This window comes from Gordionus sp. m RMFG-2023, chromosome 2 (assembly GCF_954871325.1).
Source record: "Gordionus sp. m RMFG-2023 chromosome 2, tfGorSpeb1-WG-v2, whole genome shotgun sequence".
Classification (NCBI taxonomy): Eukaryota; Metazoa; Nematomorpha; class Gordioida; order Chordodea; family Parachordodidae; genus Gordionus; species Gordionus sp. m RMFG-2023.
In genome coordinates, this window is record NC_088776.1 from 16,970,878 (window position 1) to 16,993,344 (window position 22,467).

The 22,467-nt window shown below is 26.1% G+C and overlaps 1 protein-coding gene across 1 annotated transcript; it reads right to left on the reverse strand.

The window, feature by feature from the left end:
- Positions 1-543: 543 nt before the first annotated feature.
- Positions 544-16,502, reverse strand: LOC135924830 (uncharacterized). Its single transcript, XM_065459951.1, has 4 exons — positions 16,163-16,502; positions 15,719-15,814; positions 1,298-1,461; positions 544-691 (listed from the first exon to the last, which is right to left on the reverse strand). The coding sequence occupies exons 1-4, from the start codon at positions 16,461-16,463 to the stop codon at positions 602-604; spliced, it is 651 nt and encodes a 216-aa protein (XP_065316023.1). The 5' UTR covers positions 16,464-16,502; the 3' UTR covers positions 544-601.
- Positions 16,503-22,467: the final 5,965 nt, after the last annotated feature.

Below are 22,467 nucleotides of genomic sequence, written 5' to 3' on the forward strand. Positions count from 1 at the left end.
CAAAAAATTTTAACCGCTTTACACCAGAATGATATCTATTATATAATTGCTTTACCCCGGTCTCTGCTTAAAAATTCTATTTTCCGATTTTTACTTATGCGCAGACCTCAATATAAATATCGAAAACACATATTGCCAAACCTTAGAGTTGTAAAAATATAATCTAAGTAAATAAGATGCAGCAATGTCATCGCATTATCCTATTTCTTCTGCCAACTTTAAACAGAAACTTTGGGAGTCCTTATAAATTTTGGAAAATTCTGCTTATTTTATAGCAATTTAGTTATATAACGAAGAGTAAGTAAGTGATACACACTTTTCGAAGTAACGACAACTAACATTTTTTCTAAATAACGATAGCCCTTAAATTTTTTTAGAGTAACGTTTCCGACTCTAAATATAATTAAAGCCTTTTAACTAAGGCCTAAAATTCATCTGTTGTAAAAAAATATTTATTCATAATAAATTGCTAAAAATAAAAAATTAGGAAACAATAAATAAACATTTTATAAATATCACTATTTATCATTACAAAAGCTATAAAATAAATACATACAAAAATGGATTCGCATTTCGTAAAGGATGATCATCTTCAGCCTTATTAGTTTATATAATTATTTATCTTGAAGTCAAAACACAAAATAGTCGTATTAAGTGAATCCAGCATTCTGCCTAGATATTGATAAGTGATCTTTTTAAAAATAATAGAAATAAATTTAGATTATACTATCCAATATATCTCGAAAATTATTTGTAATTATAAATTTATAAAGAGCAACATCGTGAACAAGATATATGTATATAGATAAAATGCGATCTAATCATAATAAAGCAAAGAAAATAATTAACTAGATTCATCTAAACATAAAATGTGGGGAATGAGTTTTAAAAATCTAGTAAGAGCTTGTCTTTTAAATAGTAAATTAGATTGAGTAAGTAGTTTAATATTTTAATGGATATTTCATCCTAACATCTTACAATAAACAATGCGAGACTTCTTTTATAATTAAAAAACATTTATATTATTATTATAAATTCCTAAATTTCAGCATAAATATTTCCATATAAAAAATAGAAATCGCATTCCTATATAAATAAAAAATTGGAATATTTCTGATAAAATGTTGAGTATAGCACTACCCTCCCACCCCTTCTAATCGACTGTTTTAATCATGAATGGGAAGAAAAAAATTCCTGAAAATCGATTTAATATTTACAAACTTGAAAACTTTAATATTATCAAAAAGGCTATTTTTGTTAAAAGTAATAGCCAAATTTAAAATTAGTAAATACATACCGAATTCAGAATAGTATCATTGTATTTCCACTCTAACCTAATGAAAGAATTGTTCGATGGACATGTAAATGGCCCTTCCGGGGAACACAGAGATATAGACGAAGTTTCATAGTTTTCATTTTCAAATTTTTTGACCTCCACATTTCCACCCGTAATTTTCTGATCTGTCAAATTATATATTTTTTTTTAATTGATCATAGTAGAACCGGACCTATATAACACTTTTTTAAACCCCGAACGAGTCTATTATCATCTTTTAATCAAGTCACAAATAACCAATCTGTAAGGTCAATTTTAACTTTATTGACAAAAATTATTTGATTTGCAAAATAGACTATTATCGGGACCAGAATTACAAGAATACATGTAAAGAAAATATAAAAATCAGGTGATTTATAACCGTATCAGGTAAATTCAGTGAAACATTTTTCGCGAAACCTTTATCACGAATATCGTTTATCGTGAAGATTATTTTAGTGAAGGTAATATCGCAAAACCAATTCTGCAAATTTTTTCCTGCATAACATTTATAGCGAAGACAATATCGCTAAACCTTAACCGCGAATACTTTAGAGCAAATACATCTTTGCGAATTATCGCGAACCTTTTATAGCGAATTTTCTACTGCGAATGTATTTGTGCGAAATCATTATAGCGAGCACATGACCACAAAACAGTTTATATATTGCGATTCATTTATTTAAATTAAAACAACATATTGAATATCAATTTACCTAGCAAAGTTCCTTAAATTATAAACGCGAAATGTTTTAAATATGATGTGATAGAAAGAAATTAGCCTTTCTCTCACTCATGGTTATAAGTACGGAGGGGATTTGATTTAAGTTCCCTACCCCCACCTAAATTTTTAAAATGAGCTTTATGTCATTAAAAGCAAATTTTAACAAATATTCTGAAAAGCTTAGAATTTTCCAATCAAGATAAAAAAAAAATACGGAAAGCTAGGAATTTTTACTGATTTTCTCAGATTATTTTTTAAAATCAAAAAAGATTTTGCTAATAATTATTTTTAATTTTCTAGGAAATTTTTTATTAAATTTTTATGAGTTAATATTTTTATTAAATTTTCCGAGTTAATATTTTTTAAAGATTCTTCTAAATGTTGTGTAAATCATAAATGGGAATCTCATTTAAAAAAATTGTTTATCTAGAAAATTGTTGTTCCTTAATCGGAACCCAGAGGTAAAAATAGAAATGTAAATTATATATAATGTCTAATATGATATACTTATTTAAAAAATTTAAGAGATTCATGCCACATTTTTTTATATGCCTCCCAATTATAATTTTTATATAATGCACATCGATATAACTTCCTGATATAATAGTAACTATTTCTTTTGAATATTTTGACATCCCCTTTTTCTTCTTTCCGCATTTCAATAAATAGAAATAACTGCAAAGTTATGATTAAGCAAAAATAATTTCAAAATATTCATTATCAGATAAATTTGTAATGGCTATGAAGAATAAATTATTGGAATAAATTTTTTGATCTTCAGTTGTTTTAGTACTTTATTTTTGCTGATTTCACATATTTCATTAATAAAAAAAAACTCTTTCTCTATGTGATTTTATTGGAATAAATTATTTACTCTTCAGTTGTTTTAGTTTTTTAATTTTTCTGATTTCACATATTTCATTAATAAAAACTCTTTCTCTATGTGATTCCATGGTTGTCTAAGATTATAACTTTCTACCACTAATATTATTTATTATACAACCTTCATCTTCATCTCTACAATCCTTATTCCTTACTTTGATTCTTATCACGAGATAGTTTATAGAAAATTAATACTGCTTGATCAGTGGCGTAGTTACGGGGGTGGTTTTCGGGTTTGGACCCCTCCCAGAGCAAATTTTTTTTAGATTATACGTTAAAAGACTTAAAAGTGACTTTGTATCAAATAAATACCATTAATATTTATATTTTTCTGGTTTTGATGTTTGTGAAAGGATATTATATTACTATTGAATTTATTCTGGGTAGTATTATTATAAAGTCATTGAGAATAATCTACTAAATTATAATAACATTATTCATGCATTTAAAAATATTTATATATATTGTCGAAGATGTGGTTATGATTTTTAAGATAAACCCGGCCGAAGGCCGGGCATAAAGGGGGCCTGGGGGCGAAGCCCCCAGGATTTTATCTGTATGGACCCCCTCTAAGGAAAATTCTTAGCTACGCCACTGTGCTTGATAATCTTATCTTTATTCTCCAATTGTAGCTATATAAATATTATATAGATAATTATAAGATTTATACTTTATAAATAATTAACAGTTTTGTAAAAAATTTTATAATTTATATTATACTTGTTTGAGTTTCCGGTTTTCCAATGTAGGACCATGAATGATTAAATTTTAACACAATTGAATATGAAAAAGAAAATTCTATAGTATAGTCTAACTAGAAAATATAAAACAATTTTTAAATAAAGGAAAATTTTTTGCCATTTTTTAAAAATAATACCTGTTCAATAATTAACATCGTTTTGGGGAAAAACAATGCTAAACGCTTCCACTCAATTTGTATAGTGATGTTAAGCGGCTTAATTTTTTTAGCCAGGAAAATATTGACTAAGCATCGAGATTTTGCTAATAGATGACCAAACCTTTGTGCCACCTATGACCAAAATCTTCAGGCTCGCGTAATATTTTTCTTGATAAAATATTGAGTTAGCCATTTTTAAAAAATGGCTCAAATCGAGCCTTTTAACAACATTAAATTTGTAATCACTTTTACTCATTTTTTATACTAAAATGGAATTAAAATATATCAGGATTTTTTGAAAATAAATATAAATAGAAAATGTTTCAAATCAAGAAAATAAAGATGTTCCAATATCGGGAAACAGGGGCAAAATGGGATAATTGCTTATTTATTTACTCTTACATATTTTACACATTTTTTTGTTGGATAGGGAGATAGACCTATAAATATCTTTTATCATAGAGTTCTATATAGGCATCAATATCAAATGAAAGATAATTTAAAAAATTGAGCTCTAAATCGTCACACTAGTAATCATATCTAGATCACGACGGGGGGGGGGGCGTTAAAAGCATTTTCTAAATTTTGACAAGAGTATTTGAGAAGGATAATAAAAAATAATTATAAAAAGTCCCTATTATTTTAGTTCTGAGGTTAAATAGGTAACCTATTCAATTTTCTCATTTTGTAAATTGTAAAAATTTTAGGTTTAGGAATAGGCATACATATTACAAAAGTGAGGTGGAATTTTCAACGATCAAAATGATAAAAAGCGGAATTAAGCTTGACAAACGCACTCACATTTTATTTCTAAATATTGGTGAATTCTTTTGCTAAATTACAAACTTATAAATCTTTATTTGAATATATGCATATTTATAAAGTCAAAATATATAAAAATTAAATAACTCTTCGCATTCATGTCAAAATTCTGCTTTACTATTAATTCGGCCTCTAATAGATCAAATGAGACCGAAGAACAATTTTTTCACCCAGTCATGAGACAGCATTTGAATGTAGAATTAAAAATATATCTTTTTAGGTTTATATTTACATTTTTATACAATTCTTTCAAAATATTTGAACTTGATTGTATCGTTCAAATATCATAGCTTTAAGATATTTATATTTATAATCATTAAAATCATCTCTTTTTTCAATATGAATGATGGTTTGATAATTCTGAGCTGAGTTATTTCTTTATATGTCTCAACTTTGTTTATCAGAACCAATGGCGTAGCCAGGATTTATATATCTTAATATCATCGGCTTTAAATTTAGCGGCTGAATAGTTCTAAGAAATAATTGTATGTCAACATTTCTTGCTTTTTAGTATTAATAGAGTGCTTACAAAATTTTGGCAGACTAATGATTTAAGCGACGAAATCATTTATTCCGAAAATTTTATCGATGTTCCATGTTAATTAAATTTTTAATCCATTTAATAGACAGCATAAAGAAAAAGATTATTAGGAAAATAAGAAAAAATGGTCAAATTTGGCATGCATGATTGAATGGAAACCTAGTTGACGTTAATATTTAATAATTCTTCAGTCAATTTTTTCACACACAAAAAGGTATTTTAAGCCAAATAAAATATATCATTAAATCTGGAACTTACGTTAATAATTAGTTAAAATTATTACATTGATCTACAATTCGTTTGGTAGATATTTTAAGCATTAATGGCAAAATAAGATAAAATTACCAAGATTAGTAACATGCGTAAACAAACATTATAGAAGCACTGGATATTTTTGGGTGAGTTCAATCCATAAATTCCATACTAATCCATCAATCAGTTTTTCCAGTCAAAAAACAAAATCTAGTTATATTGCGAAATAAAGATAGCACGCCTTTAAGTATAAACCAAAAAGTTATTAGCATTACTAAAATTTGTATCAAAATTTAAGATTGAACAAAAAATCTAAGGAAAGCAATTATAATAAAAAAAATTAAATGAAATATCTAGAAAAATATATTACTGTCATCATTTATAAAATCAACTTTTTAACCTAATTTCAAAATATGAGGATTTTTAAAAAAGGCTAACTCGATATTTTAGCCAAAAGTAAATTAACTAAGCTTGGAAATTTTTCCGACAAATGACATAAAGCGAGTCATTTAACAACATTATCTATATCTTTGATACTCATTAACTTGTGGCATCGGAAATGTTATATCAAAATAAGTTGGATTGGTTATGGTAAAATTTAAAACTATTAGAATAGCTTTTTTTTCATCAGGCTACTAGGTTGAGCTATTGTTTAGTAAAGTAATACTAAGTGTTTACCGCTCCGAGAAGCGTTACGTATTTTTAATAATTTGTAAAAATGTGAAAATTATATTATAAAATAAAATAATAGTATATTTATTGTTCATTCCTAAATTTGTAAGTTTTTTTACGTACTTAAATAAGAATTTTCTGAGATTATTTTTTTAGAAAATTATGGAGGATTTTTATCTAGATATTAATATAAAAGTATTATGAAAACAAAAATTTTACCTAATCATATTTTCCAGGGAGAGGTTTCAGCCCTTCCCCTTGTCTACGCCACTGGTCAGAACACTTATTTAACAACGATTTTACATTTGCAATGTAAAATTCAAACTGATATGGTAATGTTTATCATATCAACAAATTGATTATAATTACATTGGATTTAAGCATTTTAATTATTTCATCTAAAACCTCATACAATTAAAATAAAGCCTTAATATGCTTCTGTTTATTTGTCTTCGAAGGATGATTTTAAAATTATATGTTTTAGAGAAAATCAAAATGTCTATAAAAAATTTCTTACGTAAATTTCTTAAATAAACTAGTTTTTATAAAAATTTTAAAATTTATGACTATTTAGCGGGATTTTTTATTTTTTTAATTTCGCGGGATGTAGCGTTATTCTTCGCAGGACAGAAATTTATTTTGGGATTGCGCATTATTTAATATTTAATAGTCAAAAAAATAGAAATGTTAAAAAAAAAATAACAAAAACAAATGATGTATATGAAGTGATTATCAGTATTTGAATAAAATTAGAGTTGGATGAATGGTATTTTTATTTGAATTTTCGTCCTTTTTTTATTATTTCGATTTGGTAGAAGGAGGTTAAAAGTTTTGAGAGTTGATATCAACATTGTTATAGTATATTATATTCTTCACTGTCTTTTTCTTGTAAAGGTTAAAATAGGAAATGGTAAGGCAAAGTATTATCTTTTTTTATTAGATCCCTTTAGGCCATATTTTTTGATATTTAATTTATATAGTTAATAAATATCCTTACAAAATAAATTTCATAATAAAAATTTTTTTTTAAAAATGATTTTGTTTTACTAAATATGTGAACGAAAGAGAAGAGCATAGCCATATCAAATAGTTTAACCAATAAAGTTTATTTGTTAAATATAAAACAGAGGTGTAATTATAGATTTAAAGGAATCACTGACAAAAATGATTTGGGCAAAAAGATGCGGACCAAAATTCTCCTGACAAAACTGGTAAAAATAACCACACAAAAAAAAAGACATAGGACAAAAATACCACAATTATAGAAAAATTTTACATGCTTTAATGTAAAGAAAAATTTAATTTCCTCGTTTTAAACTTTGCCCTTATTGTATAGTGTAATCCTTGAGAATTATTTCATAATAAAATTTTACTAATAATGTTACTCATCAAAATTGATGACATTTTTAAGGGAAAACAACTATATGACTCAAGGGCTAGGAATACGAATGTTTAAAATATAATTTTATAATGCCTAACGAAAGAAGTTATTTTTGAAATATTAATCGTGGGATTGATGTGGTAGGGAAAGACTGGGTCTTTTGTAAATTCCCTTATAAAACCTGTATCTTGGTAAATGAATCTAACCAAACAAATCTTAAATTCCTAATAATATTTTTTGTCACAAATAAATAATGCGAATATAAAAAATTTCAGACTATATAAAAACAAACAAAATTTTATTATTGCAGATAAGAATTTAAAAAATTTCAATGATAATCTAATCTTGATCGATTTTCGAAATTAGAAACAATTCTTGTTATTCGGATTTCGATATTTTTTTCTCGGGGTGTTTCCCCAGAATTATATTGAGCAATTTTTAACTCTGTCAACCCCCTATTGTTTTTTTATGTCTAAAACATAAATTATAAAGTTAATTAGTAATTTTTTATACGTTTTAAATTATTTTAAAATAATAGATATAATATAGATATTTGTTATAAATTTCCACATGTTTAGATGGGGCTTGTTAGGTAGGAGGAAACTGAAGCATCTATTCCACTCTTCGACGGCGTTGTTAGTTTTCACTTCTCCGTTCAGAGGTGATTGGTAAAAGTTCCATAGTTCAATATCAAACAGAGCAGGTAGCCTGCCTCTCAAATGTTTTACCAATGTAAGTTTTTTCAAAAGTCAATAAGAGGCTGGAGTAACAATTGATTGTTAGAATAAAAAACGAAGTTTATTAGTAATTCAAATATTTCAATTAATGATGGCACAAATGCCAAGCAAACCATCTTTCTAAGTTGTAAATTAAATTCGCGATATTTGCATGTTTATCCAAAAGAATTGGCTAAAATAAAAATAACAACATTTGTGTGAACTTGGAAACACTTTACAGATTACACTGGTATTTCGAAATCCGTCATAATTTTTTTTTGTGTGCATATAAAGTTGTCACCTATAATCGTAATTATATTTTTATAATCCTTTTTATTGGTCAATGAGGTAAAACATTACTTTAATCCCATGATGGATTGTATAAATTTGTGTAAATAAAGGTGACGACGATTTAAATGTGCCATAAGAAAACCAATGTTCGCCTAAAACTAAGAAGTTAATTTTTTCTTGTTCCGACACGGTCGTGAACCTAGTACATATGATAAATAAATAATCTAGAAAATAGGGTTTCTTATCGGGTAGCTCTTATCGTAATAAAATTTAGGATTTATAGTTATACTTTTTCAAAAAATTTATAGAAAGTCTTTGAAATCTTAATACTTGTCTGTAATTGTATATTCATGCGGAATTACCAGCTCGATAAGGCTGCTAGGATTCGGAGGTGCAAAACTATTTGAACACCGTGTTCGTTAAATTACACTTCATAAGATTCGGTGAAGGTGGTGCCATTGATATGAAATCACTTAATTGAGATACGTACTTCGCCACAATAAAGTTTGGAGTTTCCATAGTATTATTCAAAGCTTCATTCTTAATTAAATTAATAATTTTCTTGGTTTCCATTTCGATTGGATTTTCGGGATTATGTTTTTCTTTATTATCTTTTATATTACCATTTTTTTGTAAGTCGTATGGGACATTTAAATATATCATGGTCAAGGCATCTGTAATAGTTTTGAGATAACTTTATCCAGGCGGAACAAATAATTTTTAAAATTTAAGATCTCCTTATTTTTGCTTGATAACATACTTCAAACCGAAATAAAGAGGAAAGAATGGCGAAAATATTTATAATTTATGACATAGGGAATGGCACAAGCCAGACGAGTAAAAATATTTTAAAAAAATTTAGGTAATACTTTTTTTAATAGTTATAATTTTTTAAATATGTCAATTTAAATAATAATAGATTAATTATTTGTTAATTTTTTTTTAGTATAGCTATTTTTTATTTTATTTTAAAATAATTTAAATAATAAGAACCCATATCAAAATATTATATTTATTTTAATTGAGATGACGAGTAACAATGTAAACCTATCCCTTTATTAACTTTCATTTAAAACCGGAAATATTATGTTATTAATATTTTAACCTTCCCGTCCCTCCAACCAAACTCAGGCTTGAAACAACGTGTCTATAACTGAATTAAATAAAAAATTTAATCAGCTTTAATTTAATACTCTTATCGAGATTTTTCAGAATAGGATTTTACATCCCCCCTCTCCCAATGTTCCTATCAATTAGCTAGAATTAGGAACCTTTTAGATAATAGCATTAGAAAAATATTTTTATTCGCTTTCATTTGATGTCCCCAGGGTTTCGAACCGAACCGCCAAACCGGAATAAACCGTTATGATTTTCTGAACCGTAACCTTAACCGAGCCGTTATAAAGAAAATATTAAAAGAGCGAACCGAACCGTTATAAATATTTTGAACCGATTTAAACCGGTTCAAAACGGTTTTAAAAAATAATTAATTTAAATTATTAACCTAAATTTGAAATTTTAATTTTCCTTGGGGCATTTTTTAAATTGGTGATTTCTTTTCAAATTAAATATTTTTATATTATCAACATTATATATCAATTATCAAGTTTATTGTTTTTTTCTTTAAATACTTAATTTATTAGAGATTAGGCAAATTATCTGTTAATTAGATAAGATATCTTAAAATCACACATAATTATTCTTGGCTAAATTAACAAGTTTATATATATAAGTTATTAATAAACTTCTAAAATAATACTTGCTAATAATTTAGGAAAAAATTAAATAATTCTACTATTAATAACTAACATCTAATAGAAATCAAGTACTTTTTACATTCATTTTTATATAATATGGTTTATTTTATATCTCATTATAAAAACTTGGATCATAAAATTTAAATGACAATAAATTAAATGGTCAGCAATATTTTAATGATATAATAATTTTTTATTTATAATCATATTATTTTTTTAAATTCAGAATTCTAATATTCATTTAAGTCATTATAAATTATTTATTATTAAAATAATATTTTTAACATTTGAAGAAAGAGAGATCGCCAGAAAACATCTTTGTAAAACTTGGAACTTGATACAAAGTCTAATTAATCAGAATATTGAAATTCTAAATACTATGCCTACGTGTTCGCATTCGAAAGATAATTTAGATCATGATTTTGAAGATTTATTAAAGTCGCATGAAAGTTTTAATAAGAATAATTCTCAAATAGAAAATTATAATAAATGTATAAAAATAGAATATATAAATCGGTCATTTGATAATATAGAGAGATTAGAAAAAGATACCAATCTTTTGAATTATTGGGAAAATGTAAATAATAGTATGCCAGAACTTTATAAGCACTCTGCTAGCAGTTCCAGCTACGCAGGTAAAGAGCATTTTCTAGCCTTAAGTTTATACTCTCTGCGCAGAGAACTAAATAAAATCCTGAAATATTAGAAAATATGTTAGTTATCCATTCTAATTCTCTTTTTAAACATAAATAGTATGCATTTTATTATATTTATGCGTTATTTTATTTATCATTTTAGGCATGTTTGTTTTTATCTTATTTATGAAATAAAAAAAATTTAATTTGTATTTATATTTACTAAGTTTAATAAAAATATCTATAAGATTATCATTGTTAAATTAAAAGAAATTATAAATTAAAAAGATTTTTCTCTAAAATTAATATATACATGGTTAATGATTAATTTTTTTTAAAATCAAATTTATAAAAACCGGAACAAACCGAAAAGAACCGTTATAAATTATAAACCGAACCGATATGAAATTTTTTTTAAAAAACCGAAATGGAACAAAACCTTTATAAAATTTTAAACTAAAAACCGGAACGAACCGAACCGTTATGCTTAACGGTTTGATACTCTGGATGTCCCTGCCCGATATTTCTTATAAAAAATATTTAAATCTCTCCAAACCTAGACCCGAGGTCATAGATAGAGTGATGGGCAATTTTAATAACAATCAAAGTCATTTTATTGACTTTCATTTGATACCCTTGTCTAGATAAAAAAAAATAGAGTTTACCTCCCCCCTCCCACCCTTCATGACTAAACTTGCATAGAGTAATGATTAATTTTAAAACTAAAAAAATCATGTTTATGCACTTAAAAATAAAAAAATAGTGAAAATTCTGAGAAAGTTAAAATTTTTACTTAGCAAAATCATCTTTTGGGAATTAGGCAAAAATTGCTTTAAATAGTTTTAATTCTGAGATGGGGGAAAAAATAATATATGTTGAAGCACCAACCGACATGTATTGTTTTGTTATGAAGCAATACATGTTGGCTTAAAGCTTCAGAATTAATGCTTGTCCAAAGTTTGGCAAACCTCGTTCATACGGCTATATCTTAATTATGATTCCGATTTCTATTAAATTTTTTTTAAATAACTAAATATTATATTTAAGTAAACAGAAAAGATAAAACGATATCGATAAAGATCGTAAAATAATAAGGTTCAAGAATTAGAATAGTTATTAGGGAAATCCCTTATTTCACTTGGATGTAATTTATTTTTGAATTGCCATTCAAAATTGACACTCTAAATAGTAATGTTATAGTTTTTATTTAGCTACTCTGTTTTTGGTTAGTGACTGTCAAAACCAGTGTTGTGTATTTGACCGGTCAAATAAGGTCAAATTTAAATAAATATTTTTCCCCATATTCAATAACATCATTTTCTTTAATATTTTTTGATCAATTTTCTTGTTGTCGAAATCTTCAATCGATTTCTCTTTTAGTAAGATAATTGACCAATTTCTTTCTGAAAGAAGTAGAACTAGGAATTGTTAGTAAATTGTCACTTCTCTTAATAGCCATGGTGATCAAAGCTCATTCCAATGCTTGAGGTTGGAATCTTTCTCTATAATTTTCTATTAAACATGCCGCTTTCACTTCTGAAATTTATGATATCACTTGAAATATTTTGATCATCGCCACCTTGTACGCCTAATTTTTGTATTATATCACATACTTCATTAAATTCACTATTAATAAAATGCTCCTCTTAATATTATGGACTCAATAGCATTGTGATCACATGTGTTTATATCGTTTTTATCGTTTTTCAAACATATTTTTATCTTCAGATTTTTTAGAATATTTGACCGTATTTGACCAGGTTAAATACTCCTCCGTTCAATTGACCAGTCAAATGACTAAATTTGACCGGTTAATTGACCTACTTTCCAACCCTGGCCTGATTGATGAATTTATAAATATTAAGTCATAAGACTATAAATATTAATGCAACCCGGATATCAATTTCGCTAGTAAGGATCAAGATTTAACAAATAAACTCAATGATTAATATAATAATAAAGCTGAGTTCCTTGTGCGCGATTCATATAAAATAAGAACTTCGAAGAAAATCATAAGACAGGATCGCAAAAAAGTATATTTCAATAACAAATTTTATAAACCAAATCTAGGTTCATTAATCATTATATATATTTATTAAGGTTAAATAAAAATTACAAACTATATCATTAAATCAATCTTGCACCTATTTTTTATTAAAATATTATTCAATTAATATAATTAAAAAATTAATGTTTAAAAATAATTAGTCATTATTAGCAATTATCGCTATATTAAATTTTCTATAATATCTTCGCGATATTTTTTTCGCGAAATAATTCTCGCTATATTGTCGCAATTTAAGTTTCGAGATAAGTTCGCTATAAAATTTTGTAGTTATGTATTCGCTTTAAAGGTTTTGCGATAGAAGTTTTGCTATAAAAAATTCGAAATAGTATTCATTAACCTGGATTCGCTATAAAATCACTTCGCGATAAAAATTTCGCTAAATTGACATGAAACCATTTATTTGCCACCTATCCTTAATATTAATTTTCTAATTGACTACTAATTATATTAATAATACATCATTATAAATTTCAAGGCTAACTCCTTAGAGAAGATTATGAATATTATTGAATACCCTAATTAAATGCGTTGCAAGCAGCGTCTACATGAGCGTGGGGGTAAGGGGAGGGGTAGGAACAGTTATAGTTTTATTATTTTTAATTGAGGAACTATATATTTTAATAAATTAAATTGTTATCTTCAATTCTTGATCTTAATAATTAGTAATTGAATATAGAGTGGGAATGAGTTTCTTTCTCATTCAAAACTTCGAATTTTACACATGGGGCCTAAAACTTCATAACTACTCGAAATAGGAAATTTTTAAAAAAGAGGAGAAGAGATTAATGAAATGATCATAGATATACTTCAAGAGAATCAATTCTGGGAAAATAGTTGTAAAAAAAGAAGAGTAAATTTTAGAAGATATAGTTAGAAGCAACGTATTATAAAGAGTATAGAATTAGTCGCTTTAGTTACAAGAGATTGTTATCATGACTAGAAATATCAGTACAATTAGTTATCGTTAAGAAATCATTATAGTACAATAGATCGTTATAGCTAAAATAGATCGGCATCGTTAGAAGGGATCGGTAATGTTATGAGTGATCTGTATCGTTACAGAGTTAGGTATCATTACAATAGAACTTTATCGTTACAGAGATCTTTTTCGTTTATCATGATCTTGACAAGATATTTTATGATTATAGAAGACATTAGCGTTTATCATAGACCATTAGAGACTAGAAAAAACGAAATCGTTTAATGAGAGATCAATAGAAACAGAAAATATGGAACATTATAAGTATTTAGGAGTTGCTTTGACAAAATATGCGATAACTCAATCTCTTAGTAATGGTCGTCAGAAGCACAGAAAGATCCAAAGGCTAAAATTAATCGATCGTATAGCTAACTATCCGGTATTGGCAGTTCAGAATGGAGTTCGACAATTAGTATGAGTTTAAGATGCTAACACAACCAGTATTTTAGCCTAATTAAGGGAAAGGGTGTCATAATTATCGTGATTGTTTTTATAAAAATGTTAATTGATTATATTATATTTGAAGGATTTTTATAGTGTGTAAATTTTAATTATTAGAGTTAGCGAAAGTATTTAGCAATTATATATTTTAATAAATTAATTAGCTGTCCTCATTCTTAATCTTAATCATTATTAATTAAATTGGAGTGGAAATTAATTGCTTTCTCATTCAAAACATTGAATTGTACAGACCTATTATAATATAAATAGATTGCTAAATATCGGCCAATACTATATATATAGTCATTATTTTCAAATAAAACTTATTTCTGGATAATTTCCTGCTATCTTTTTAAATATAAAGGGTTAGACATTCTATTAACAAACTAATATTTATATCAAACAATATGCTATAATAATGCATTTATTGTAAATGATAGGAATTTTAATTTAATTCATGTTCTAAAAAACTTTTACATTCACAATTTTTTGATAATTGGTTGTTGAGTATTGATAATTTAATTTATTCTTTTTAAAATATACGAAGGGAATATCATTATAATTAAAAACGTGCAATTAATAATATAAGAAATGAAGGTGGGGGAGAAATTTGGGAGGGGGGGGGGTAGGTATAGGTTTTTGAGAGGAGTTTGCCTCCAGTGAATATCCTACAATGTAGATGCTGGTTGCAAGAAATGAATGAAGCGCTTTACCTTTTTTCTAAGATTTTAAGAGATATGTTATTTTATTATAGATATCTAGGGTTTTAGGGGTATTTAAAAAGTGTGCCCAATTTCTTTTAAAAAAAATAAGTGGCCAAGTCTTATTCAATGTACTTAAAGCGTTTAATTTATTTAACTTGATGCTTCCAAATTACTATCATCTACTAGTACAAATTGCGAAATTAACACTAAAAAATTATTAAAAAGAGAAAGAAATTCTGGTGCCATACCTTCTATAAAGCATTTAATTAAGATCCACAATAATATGGATTAATTTAACAGATTCCGAAGTTTGCCAAAGATTGGCATCTTATTTCTAAACTTAATCACGTAGTCGGAGAATTTTAAATATTTTGGTCATGTCTTGGGATGTTGCCAAAGGAACAATTTGCTAACAACGGTAAGAAACAACAAAATTAGTGAACTCATTCAATTCATCGCCTATGAAGCTAATAGAGTCAATGAGTAGTTTAAGCTAAACTTTTACTCGCGCAAAGAATTGATATAATCACTTTCCCAACAAAGATCAAGAAAATAATTATCCCACCCCTCCCCAATAAATGAAAGTCTATCTACGCACCTGTAGGTGCTCTTCTATTAGCTGATATATATATAATCATACCCAAAGTAATATTGGCCAAGAATCGTACGGTTGCTTCTCCCGAATCTGTTATATTATTTAACAGTATTTTCCCCACTATCATTTTTGTTGCTTCATCTAAATGAATAAGATATATTATGTATTTACTAATAAATAAACTAGTAAAAAAAGTGAATTAGTGAGTTTGAAGATAATTGAAGGTTACGCTTTTTATGCAGGAGAAATGGTTTTGATATGATTTTAGTAAATGATCCCTCCCAACCACCTTCCTCCCTTTCATCCAAAATTTTTTTATTTTACAAAAAAAAACATTTGAATCAAATCAAATTCACTAACCTTGAAATATAATTGTGAATTAAAATTTATAAAATGATATTTTCCTTTGTTTTTTAAGATAATATAATGTGTCAAAACGAATCTATTTTATTTTTTAACTTTACAAAAAAAAATGAGTTAAGAATATACCGCATTTTTGATAAATTTGACCGATATCAGCTAAATGAGAACTTGATACATAAGAATTCCATTTTTGTCTATGGATGATTTTTGTTCTCTCATTTTGCGCATCAAGCACGATTGGTTCTGGAGGATTTAACGGATGTTTTCTTGAGATCGACGAATGTATGGATTTGGGGTAAAGAGAATAATAATTTGATGAACTCAATAACTTGTTGCAATATTCCAATACGCATATAGCTACGATAAAAACTATTATACTAAATATTATAATTGACCTGGGCATTGTTTTTAATTTGAGAGTCATCATTTTTTTTTTTAAAAAAAAGTTTTATTCTGGCTTTTGTAAATAATTATTTAATTTTTTTTTAGATCAAGTTAAACAACTTTTATATAAGAGATAAATATATTATTTTTTTTAAAAAAAGATATGAACAATATTATTTTAGCTAATTACTTTTTTAAAAAGATTAATTTTAAAAAAAAAATATTCAAATGTTTTATTATATATACGTTTTAAAAAAAACAATTTAAAAAATAAATATTCGCGAAAATTCAATTCAAACATTGAAATACTACGAATTATACTTTGTGTAAACAGGGGAGTCAGAAATACGTCACTTTAGTAAATATTTATATTAATTTTTAAAAGAAATTGATTAATAAATAATTTTCCCAAAAAATGTTGTTCTATATCCACTAAAAAAAACTCAATAAAAAACAGCCAATCTTTTTAGCAGAAAGAAGTATATTATAACAAATTTTTAATAATTTATACTTATGATATATATTTATTTTGGTTAAAAAAAAATATTAACAAATTATTGTTGCAACACAGCATAATATATTTATTTTCTTCAAAATGCTAAAATGATTTTATACAAGTTTTTAATATTTTATCTCATATCCTAAAAATAATATATTAACTAATAGTGTTGTAAACGGCTCTATTTTTAAAAAGGCTAGCCCAATATTTTAACCAAAAAATATTACTTTGGTATATAGTTATATTGACGATACTTTTGATTACTATTTATCAAATCTATTTTCAAATAAATAAAAACCGCTGCTAATTCTATTTTTCAAGCTTGAATGGTATTAGAACTAAAAGTCAGATAACAAATCAAAAATGGTGGATATATAATTGATATTTTAAATAAATGCATTCTGATTATTTGATGATTTGGTGAAAATTTTAGTTTCAAACTTTATTATGCGTGGAATACTTATATAGGCTCGCATTTTAAAGATTTAAGATCTAAAATTAGTCATGAAGTTATAATAATTCTTATATTTATAATGAACCAATCTGGATCATTGATTATATTGAGAATATGAAAATTCCCGTTAGTCTTAATTTATGTGAATCTAATTGTTCCAAAATAACTTGAGGGTGTTATTTGTTACGTTATAAATATATATACTAGACTCATTTTAAATTCAAAATCTATAATAAATTTGCATGATATCAACTCAAGATTAATGTTGTTAAGTGGCTAAGAAGAGTCAACCAAGACGCGAGTTAGTCGAAAAATAGACTCCGACTTTATGAGTCGGCTGCCAACTAGTGAGCCACAGACTGAGCATATTTTTTAAGAATCAATAGTTATTAAAATTTATCTTTTACAGTAATTTAAGCATTTATTAAAATTAATTGCATTTTTTGTATAAATTTTATAAATAATTTAATATAAAATCAAGACGTGATCTTTCATCTTGATTGTGGTCGGCAGTTTCAATATTTTGCTTAATGCTTGCTGAATAGACCAGTATAATAAATATTTTCTTGGCTAATTCTTGTCAATCGGCTCCACCTGATTTTTTAAATTTATCCTTTAATCGTGATATTCGGGCTAAAGGATGATAGGGAATGGGAGAGACAGAGGCAAAATGGTTTTTATTTTGTATTTCCGAGAATTTTTTTTCAAAGTGACAAGTTCGCTATGCCCAAAATTTTGAAGGAAATCAATTATTTACGCTTTATTCATTAGGAATCAAAATAATTTAAATTTTTTTCGAGATCCAAGTCCCGTCCAAAATAAGTTTATAATTCAAAGTCCGAGAACGAGAAAATGTTTTCCCAATTCAAATTTTCACCTTACCCATTTTTGCTCGCAACCATATCGCGTGAAAATTTTAAGACTCTGTTACAGAGTTGTGTTTTTTTACTCCATGAGAAAAATTTTTAAAGTATACAATTTTTTACATACCTTCTGTTTTGAGCTAGGTCACTCGATGAGGGAAAGATTTTTTATTATGACCACTCTTTTTTGAGACGAGTTAAAAAAAAATTGATATTGTATGAAAGTTATAGGCCGTGTCAGGGTTCATCTTATTTTTCAAGAATCATCTGTTTAGTCGTCTATATTATATCGCTTTCTCTTATATTGAAATAATTTATAAATAACTAAATATATTTATTTAATTTATGATGATTATGGCTAGTGTTGTTAAACGGCTCATTTTGAGCCGATTTTTTAAAACGGCTAACTCAATATTTTAGCCAGAAAAATATTGCCTAAGTCTCGAGATTTCGATAATATATGCCTAGACCTTTATTCCTTCTATGAGCAAATTCTTGAGGCTTGCGTAATATTTTTCTGGACAAAATATTGAGTTAGCCGTTTTTAAAAATCGGCTCAAAACGAGCCATTTAACAACACTAATTATGGCTAATGTTAAAAAAAGTTATTCATTTTATTTAAAAAACGTATTTATTAATAAGAAATACAAACACAAAAAAACTAAAAATGCATATTATTTCTATAGTTCAGAGTTGGGCAGTACCGCTAATACTTGTATCTAAGATACAAGATACAAGATCCTTTTGTATCTTGTACTCAGTATCTTTTTGACATTTCTAATAAGATAATTGTATCTGTATCTAAGATCCTTTATTCTGAAAAAAATCTTGTATCTTTTTTTCATTTTCTTGACTTAAGATACAGATACAGATTCTTTTTAATATTCATGTTTAAAATTTTACATATCACAGTATATATTTTATTAAATTCGAAAATCTTGTATTAATTTCCATATTTTTTTCTGCCATATTTTAATATATTGACAAAATTTACCTGTAAAATTAACAACTCGTATTGAGGTAGAAAGATAAAAAATAACACCAAAACGAAATAAGTATAGATTATATTTTATATATAAATGTACCTCGATAGAATATCATTACCAATTTTATGCAATATTTTTAATTTGTAGGATGATCACCACTCATGGTGTGAAATTTATTTATAGAAATAAATTCCCCTGAATTATATCCCAATCTTGAAATTTGGAAATTTTTTTAAAATAAAAGTTATAAGAGACAATTTACAGGCTAGATGTAAAACCTGTATAAAACAAAAAAATGATAAATTAAACACAATTTTGTTAAACATAATAAAGTATATTATTTATGTGTAGTTAAAAGGGGCATAGGTTATCTTAAAAATTCAAGTTTACAATATTGTCTACCTTTATTAAAAGCTGCCTAAGATGGTATGGGCAAAAGATTTTAAGAAAATATTTTCATATGATTTGAATATAATGTGGCTTCTTTGATATCAAAATCACATCCATATTTTAAGAACTTATCGATTGAGTCGGATAATAAAAAAAATAATTTCAAAATATCTTAATAAAAAAGCCCTAAATGTAGTATCAGAGTATATAATCAAGATCAAACGTTGATTATTTTTCTTTTAGTGAAACAAATGATACTGAGTTCAATAATACAAATAATATTGAACTGGAGGTTTTAAATTATATTAAGTCGAAATATATTATAAATGCTTAATTATTATCCTTCCATTAATGAAATTTTTTATACATATAATACTGTAATACCTTCATCAGCTCCAATTAGGGTTATTTAGTTTTGGTACAATGTTAAGTACGCCGAAACGGCAAAGGTTTGATGATAAATTATTTAAAAAATTTGATTGTCTTATAATGAATGTATTTTAAATACTCTGAAAATTAATATTTCAACTCCAATTAAAAATATAGTCTCCCTTCTTATTCTATGGTAAAAAACCTGATTATTATAATTAACTCATCATTAAATGTTTTATAAATTTTTGTAAATATTCATTCTTGTTATATGTTTATGTTACGTTCTTCACAAATAAATAGTAAAAATTGTGTTTTATAAGCTATTCTAATTTAATTGGTAATGATAATTTAAAAGTATCTTGTATTTAAGATACTCTAATTAAGTAAAAGATACAAGTATCTTTTATCTTTTTGATATTTTGAAAAAGATACTAGTATCTGTATCTTAGATTCATTTTTTCACAAAGAATCTATATCTGTATCTAGATTCTTTTTCAAGAGGACCTGCCCAACTCTGCTATAGTTTATATAATAAAATATCTCTCGTGAGATTTGAATGACTCCGTATAATATAAAAATATAAAAAATATAAGTTAAGAGCTAAATATTCAAATATATATTTCTATATGAAAATAAAGAAAAGGTTAATATAAAAATAAAGAATAAGTTAATATTCAAATAAATATTTCTGTTATCCAACATTCTCCCTCTTCTAAGAAGCTTTCCCCATAATTTCATATAAGCTGTCATGAGAGCTTGTTGTTCGAATAGTTTATCGTTTTGGCTGTTCTCGTTGTTGCATAAGTCATTATCGTAAGTTGTTTTCATCAATCATAATTTTGTCTAATTAGCTTATTGTCGTACTCCGTTGTTATTATTACCAATTTTCAAATTGTTATCATCGTCAATCAGTTGTATTAGAATAACTGAATTATCGGAATAATATATGGAATAGAATTGAATTGAATTGAATAATCGAATGTTGGAATGATAAATCAATAAGATTATTATTATATCATACTTTTAATGTTTAATTCGCGTTTTAAGTGTTAAATATTTGTTTTAAGTTACATAATCTTTTAAGTAAGTAGGTTTTTGTTTTATTCGTATAAGTCTAGAAATGGCGCTAATATGTCTTTATTTATAATATTTTTATATGGGTCCACACTTCCTTCCTTAAAAAAAATCAGAGTTGTTAATATTATGATTTAAAAACGTATTATAACATATTCTTTTTCTTAACTGGTCTAAATATTTCCTTACAATACCTTTTTTGGAACATCATATCACCTTCTTTGTGTGTGATCATGCCTTTATCCCATTTATCTCCTTGTATTTTATACCAAATAAAATCTTATACTTCATGATTCTATTACGTGATAGTATTATGCTCTATCTTCCTTTTGTTAACGGTTTTAATAGATCTCATTCTAATGTCGCGATTAAATATTTTTTAGAAGGTGCAACTCCTGTTGTAGCATTTGGTGTGTTTCTATAATTAAATAAGAATTTAAGTGAAAATGAAGTATCTAAATCACTCTTAAATATTTCTTTTCATACGTTTTAACCATACGTTTCACCTGGCCAATAGACTACTGGTGGTATGCGGACGTAGGTATATGTTTTATGCCGTAATCTGCAAAATTTCCCGAAAAGATTACTTGTGAAGTTAGTACCATTATCATTGACTATAGTTTCAGGTATTCCTAATAAAGAGATGTTAAAAAAAAATTTTAGATTTCAGTTGTAATGTTTTTGATAGGAACATTAATTGGAAATTTACTGACTATTATCAACCAATTCTTCATGAAAAATGGAGCCGCATAATATATATGTATCCTTTCAAATTAGTTTTTTATTTTTTTTAGGACTGTCAAAACATGTATTACAGTCATCACAACTTTTTACTTCCATCTCTATGTTGTTATTCATAACGGACTACCACATATAATCTTTGGCTAAGGATTTGATTTTTCCCGCTACCAAATGACCTTCATGTAATGTTTGCAGTACGTTTTTTCTCATACTTGATGGAATTATGATTTCGTTGTTCTTGTAAAGACAATTTTTAATAATACTTAGTTCCAATTCAATATTTTTATATATTTTGTTTTTTATAGGTTGTTTCGTTATTCTTTATATCATTATGACTTGCGATATTTCAATATCTTTAAAAGTTTCGTCACGTATTTTGTTAAAGTTAATAGGTATATCCCCTAAGTCATTTTTAATTGTAATAGTTTCAACTTCATCATTAACTTTTTGTGGTAATCTTGAGAGACAATAAACAACATTGTATTTTCCAACTTTATACTTTATGTTAAAATCGTGACCTCCTAAAGTTATGTTCTATTTCTGTAGTCTTAAGAAGATAGTGTTGTCCTTAAGTCCTTTAGTTAAAATATGGATTAGAGGGTCTGTGATAATTGTAAATTTAGTCCTAATTAAGTATTCCTGGATAGCGAACATAATAGCAGGAGAGC